Source organism: Sinocyclocheilus grahami, unplaced genomic scaffold (genome assembly GCF_001515645.1).
Source record: "Sinocyclocheilus grahami isolate Dianchi unplaced genomic scaffold, SAMN03320097.WGS_v1.1 scaffold90.1, whole genome shotgun sequence".
Classification (NCBI taxonomy): domain Eukaryota; kingdom Metazoa; phylum Chordata; class Actinopteri; order Cypriniformes; family Cyprinidae; genus Sinocyclocheilus; species Sinocyclocheilus grahami.
The window spans coordinates 100,041-106,476 of NW_015505269.1; the positions used below are offsets into that span (position 1 = coordinate 100,041).

General features: G+C 40.8%; 1 protein-coding gene across 2 annotated transcripts in view; it reads left to right on the top strand.

Moving 5' to 3' along the window:
* The first annotated feature begins 5,650 nt into the window (after nt 1–5,650).
* The window catches only part of LOC107587129 (LIM domain only protein 3), a 45,708-nt gene continuing 44,922 nt past the window's right edge, over nt 5,651–6,436 (top strand). The window contains exon 1 of one of the 2 annotated variants that reach the window (XM_016274772.1): nt 5,651–5,761. Coding sequence is in view for 1 of the 2 variants with exons in the window: in XM_016274769.1 (XP_016130255.1) it covers nt 6,119–6,143 (25 nt within the window). In the remaining variant the exon portion in view is untranslated. Of the gene's footprint in view, nt 5,762–5,993; nt 6,144–6,436 lie in introns of those variants that run through there. The other variant, XM_016274769.1, reaches the window with a different exon arrangement.

Genomic DNA, 6,436 nt, shown 5'->3' on the forward strand with positions numbered 1-6,436 from the left:
CTACAGCTCAGGCCCCCCTCTGCATGATGGAAAGTTGTTCTCCAAGGATCGATCAAAGCAAAGCGGAGGCAATCGTCTTTAAATCCTTTTTTTATACCTCCAACTTACATACTAGAAAACGGTTGCAAAGTTAGTCAAGGCTGTATCAGAGAGATTCACCATCAGGGTCCAAAATATTAGTCAAATAATGACATCTAAAAGCCACTTCAGCTGATTTTCCTTTCAATCTTTGTTGCATAGTCTTACCTTGAGAGCACTCAATAGCATGGAAATAAGTGTATTGCTTTGACTATGTCTCTTGTTTTAAGCCTATGAGTTTTGGAATCTGCCAAATTCGCAGCCCTTGCTGAAGGTGAAGGTTAATGATTCTCATTCAAACAACAGAGCTGTAGGTGCTTAGAATGCCACCTATTGACATGCAGAAAATTAATTTCATGCTTAGTATGTTTTGAAAAGCTCACCAAAGCGCAAAGGCTTCCATTCCCATGGCCAACAAGGGTTTGAACACTTACCGCACTCTATTCCAGATAATTTTTGTAATGAGGCCATTGTGAGGCCCGTCTGCGTATGCTTTTAGTTCATCCCGAGGACCTCACCTTGTGTGTTTTCGAGTCAATTAGCATTGAGAAAGAGAATGAGCTAGAGGCTAATGGCACTGAACAGAGAGGTGATGTCCTTCAATGTTTCGAATAAAGGGAGAGACAGTACAACGTTAGAGCAGATGGAGGATGGGCCGTCATGTCATTGCCTCTCGTGTGCTGATCAAGGTTTAGCTCCCCCTCCTTGAATCGCAGGCTTAATTATTTTAAGAAATTGCACAGCGCTGATCTCAGATCAATGTAAAAGGGCAACTTTTACGGTAGCAACACCATGTCATTACACTGACTGACATGTGGGTGGGAAAATTGCAGCAAGAGCGCAGGAGAACATCAGTGACATCAATCATCGCTTCATCTTGCCAATTAGTGCTCCCAGATATACACGCAGATGAAAATCAGAGCCTCATCTAACTGGCTGACAGACTCTGAGATCAACCCCCCAGCCTCCAAAACAGCATCAGCAACGCCAAAACTTTACAACGAGATGTCTGGTTTTGTTCCTGGGCCTCTGGAGTCATTTGTCAGCAAGACAAAGTTGCTTGCATATTTTGACTCCTTTTATTTGCAATCAAGACAAATCAGACGTGATTAATTGACCTTTTTATGGGTCAAAAAGGGACAAATTGCACCTTAACCTCCATTTTGCTTTATTTTGAGCATTAATACAACAATCAATTTCATTATGAATACAAACCTATTTTCACCATGTACAGTATACGTGAAGATTTGACAGTAACTGGTGTGTTACAAGGAAACGAAAGGTGAGGTTCAGCGCCCTCATTAGTTAACTTTGAGATGAATTAAAAAATAAAAAAGATAAGTCGGTCTACTCTCACTATAGATAATGAGATTGAATACATGAGCTTAATGCATGACAACTTGGTGCTAGTTGATATGAATATTTAAGAGACTGCAATTTTATATTTAGGACATAGTGGAATAAGATTTAGTTGTAGTTTACAAATTTTTTTTTTATTATTGATTGGACGATGTAGGAGTTGGGAAAAAAATTGATTTTTGTTCAGTTTGCTCTAGTGGTTGTGCTCGAAACGAAATACTTTCAAATACTTTCAAAGATAAACCTTGAACTGAACTGAAAAAAACTGACCCTACACGTATGCACCAATAATTGCACTGCTTCTGAGCAGAAGGAACTCAATTAACATGACAATTATACTGCAATTTACAGCATCTCTTTGCCTATAGTGTGTATATAACATGTCTTGTTAAAGTTTTGTGTAGTACATAAACTAGAGGTTCCATCACAAGCAAGCCTCCAATTTACTGTCAACTGATGCTCAGCACTGCAATCAGGGATTGTCGGCAAGAGATTAAAAGATATTTTCCTCTTCAGGCGGAGTAAATTGGTTTTGGATTAAGGCTGATTGATTGCCGCAGAGGTATACAGCAGTCTGTTTGAAATGCTTAGTTCCAAACACACAAGTCATTTCAACCGAGCTACTCAAGGAAATCATGCTGGATAGAATCAATAGATATTATGTAGCAGGTACCAGTATTGCTCAAGGTTATCATTAAAGGCTTGTAGAAATATTATTCAGAGGCTCATCTTCTTGTGGTTTTGAAAACATGTGGCTGTGTGTGGCCTAACACTCAAAAGGCACTGGCTGGTTTATTGACTGTAAAGGCATCTTCCATTGTGATGGAAGATTCAATAGGAAAGCATAAAACTGACCTCCGAACTCCAACGTGACCTAGAAGCTCAAGGTAAAATTAGAGCAAAATATTCATCATAATAGATATTTAATCACATAAAATGTTTAATTGTGGGCTCTATGTTACTTGGATGAAGTACAACTATTCCTACATGCATCCATTCACATTTGCAAATATCCAGAATCTCTATTTTGGAATTATTACATCTATATATAATGCTTCAATATTTATCCAGTGCAGTGGACTGCGGCGACACACAAGGTAATGGTCTAATTAATTTAATGGTTTATTTTGTCTGCAAATTTATGCAACATTTTTAAAAGCAACAGTTTACTCAAAACATAATGACTATAAAAATGCAAACATCACAAATCAGAAAGGTCGACATGAGCAACAGAACTTCAACATCCATAAAATCATCCTGAATGAGAAAGGTAGTCGTACATTAAAATGATCTGATCTCACTGCAGACCTACCTACTTACAACCGGCCTTCAGGCAGTCAAGGAACGCCCTCCTTCTGCAATGGAGTCACGTTGCACTTGGATATTCTAGCTCTCAGACTGGCCTTAACAAATTAATTGCTGGTTGAATTAAGTAATCGCCATTGATTCCCACTGCGACAATAGGATAGGCCAGTATATTGTGGTCTGGGTGTTCTTTAACTTCAAATGTGTCCCCTCAGGCCCATTACTAAAGGTGATTCTTCAGACTTTGCTGAGGAGTCTCTATTATTCGCTTTAGCTGTCTCTCGGCCAAAAACTAAAATTGGTCTACAAGGCAGAGAGAGCAAGGTTGGGAGTACGAAAGTTGTCATTAAAAACTAGGCATCCCTTGACCCTAGTTGAGGGTCACCTACCTGAAGCAATTATTGGGTGTCTCTTTAAGGAGAGGCTCTTGTGGTCATTAGTGCAAAGTCACATGTGTCCCTTTGTGTCTACTGGGAGCAGAGAATTCTAGGAGAGTATGTGGAATTAGATTGAATGTGAATCTGTACTAGAGTCAGGAGGTGCTTACTAGATTGTGGAAGAATAGTGTGGGTAACTTAGTTTGGGATTTTGAAAAGTGTTAGGAAAAGATGATGAGATGTGCTGGATGAATACAAAGGTGCATTCATGAATCTCAATGGGGCAACAACCAGTAAAAGAAGGATATAAAACGCCACATCGCAAAGAATCTGGACACTAACACATGCTATATGATGACTGCAGACAATACATCATAAAAAAAACTTGATTGGTTCTACCTGATTAAAATTATTTATCTTGAATATAATTACATATGCTTGTCAAAATGTGCTTAACCCCAGGTTAATGTCTTTTTAAACCAAGCATTTAACCCTAAGTAAAGCAATGTTTCACACTTGTAAATTTGAAATTTGTCTATCACTCGTCTGCTCACTGTTCGGGTGAAACAAAATAAAATGCAACTACTATGGCCCTTTCATTATACACATACTCTCACAGTAAAAATTTTAATTGGTCCATAAAAAATATTGTTAGTCCAGCAATATTTGAGACCACGACCCCAGTATCACCCAAAACGTTCCAAGCCCCTCTAAAGGTGTGGTCTCATTTACCTTTGTACGGCGCAATTCTGCAGGTGAAATGCAGTCATCTCAATTGGAATCCATGAGATTGGGAGATTCACACAAGGGAATGTTTTATTTATGTATTTATTTATTTAATTATATATTGTTTTGGTATTTTTGCATTGTTCTTGATAGGACAGTAGAGATCTGACAGGAAGTGAATCGGAGAGAGAGGGAGATGGGATCAGAAATGGTCCGTGAAGTGGGACTCAAACTTGGGACACCCGAAGCAAAACTGCGCTATATGATGGCACACTGCCCACTTGGCTATCTGCGTCAGTGAGGGAATTTTTTTGTTTGATTGTGTTACTGTTTGATTAACTATTAACATGCAAATTTGCTGTGTTTACCAATATAAAGTTATCTAGTTTGGAAGTGTCCTCTGAGTAACTACTACTGACAATAGACCTACCTTGTCCACAAAATTTTGCAGAAATTCCACTAATGTGACTGCACTTCAAGGCTAAAATCACAATGAATACTATCTATTATCAATGAACACATAGAATAATTCATGAAATAAAACACACATTGCTTACACATTATATAGGCTCTTGAAACAGTGCAAGTTAAGGAAGGAAATTTACCAACTGGACCCTTTTGAACTTTAATCGAACACCTGTAAGACTTGAAAAGAAAAATCACATATTGCCATGTTTTGCTCTCGCAAAGCTCCGCTGCCTACACGTTCATGTCACGTTTACACCACAAACTGTGCATGATCTAGAAAAATTTACGCCAATGATTGGCACCAAATGCACCCACCCCGGCTTCCTCTTCTCCCTGTGTGACGAAACCGTCTCATCTTTTAAGTGCGTAAGCGTGACATTCACATTTCCCTAAAGTGCTCTGTGTTTTAGCACGGCGGATAATTAAGTGGGTGGAGGGAGTGGTTCTGATTGGCATTATAACCGCTGCGCCATCTCTGCTCACCGTTCACACCACCACCTGCCTCTCCCTCCTGCACTTACGTTCACCATCAGAGGAATTATTAAAGATAAAAAGGCATTGTGCAAAAAATGAGATCCTCCCCTGACAGATATTATCATTACAACCTTTTATCAAAAAGTGCAAACTTGTTTTTATCCATCCGCCTCCCCCTACACATGTGTCTCACGCTCCATCCTTCACTCTTTCCCTGGGTATTTCAGCAGGGAGAGAAAAGGAGAACCAGAGAGAGTGAGCGCAAAAAACGAGAGGGGAAAAAAGCTAGACTGAGCTCTGTCAATTGGAGTGAGTGCACTACTAAGTCTGGCTTCACTACAAAGGTTAGCAGATCTGACTGTCAATACTGTCAGAGGAATGGAGTCTTAGGGAGGGGAGGGAGCAAAGGAGGTGGAGACACGAAGGTTAGGTGGTGGGGGAGGCAGGAGGGTTTGCTTTGAGAGAAAGAGATACTTTGATATTTCGGAATGTTAGAAGGGTGAATGTGGAGAACTGGAGGTTGGGGATCTAATTACCGGGCCATAATTGGGGGCTAGGGAATAGGTTGCCGTCCTCTCAACTCGCTGCAGATCAATTATGTTAAGAGAACATCTGTAAGTAGAACTTAATGAGGTCCATTAGAGCAACATGCGCTGCCTTCCTTAACGGTGCTTGTCAGCTTCTTGGATGAGCTGGAGTGTGCTGCTAACTAGGGACCTGGTGAAGGTGCTTAAATAGGCGAGGAGACGTGCGGGCCGGCTCAGGTCTGTTTTGCTTTGCTGCCAGAGAGGGAACGAGACTGCGAGCGAAGGAACAGCCGTCGTGGGGAGAAGGAGGGGAATCTTTTTAAAGCGGGAGCGAGGAGGAGTTGCACCGAGGTGGGCTGCGTGTTTTTAACCCGCTCGCCTGGAACTTGACAAGGGAACCGGCTATATTTGAGCTACCATCTCGTCTTAATCGGCAACTTTTCCTCGGTACAGTATCTTTCAATCAGATCTTTTTTTTCCTCCTCAAACATATTCTGATCTGCAGCCTCATTAAGAAGCTTGGAAACAATTGTTCGTGCAGTGTTTTAATTTGACCCTAAACCGGAACTAATTGGTGATGGTCTTTTGTTCTAATTAAGGTTGTTAGGATAAAAGATGCAGGGATAATTGCCAACTACTTTGACGGTTTCTCTCCTAAATAAGGAAGCGAAGAGTCGGTTGCGTCTGTTACAATGTGAGTGACTGTGGTGGGTGCGCGAAAGCATTAGATTCTCTGTATGTTACTAGCAGCGGTTTAAAACTGGGATTAAGTTGAAGCCTCCGTGAAATGAATGGTCGCTGGAGATGCTCAAAGGAGGCTTAAACCAGGGTAAAAGTAACAGGAAATATCTTTTTTTACTCCAATCCTCCACGAAAAAAGATTTCTCCCCTTGTGAAGCCCGGTAATTAAACTCCTGCTTTCATTTCTACCACAAAAACGAACCTGCATTCCTCGGATGAAGTGGGGTGGTCGTCTGTCGGATATCCCTCTCTTTGCTGACGTTACATCGCAAGTCTGTGTGTAAAAGAGAGAGAGAGTGAGAGAGAGAGAGAGAGAGAGAGAGAGAGAGAGAGAGAGAGAGAGAGAGAGAGAGGAGAAAAAATAAGCGGCTCTTCATTTTA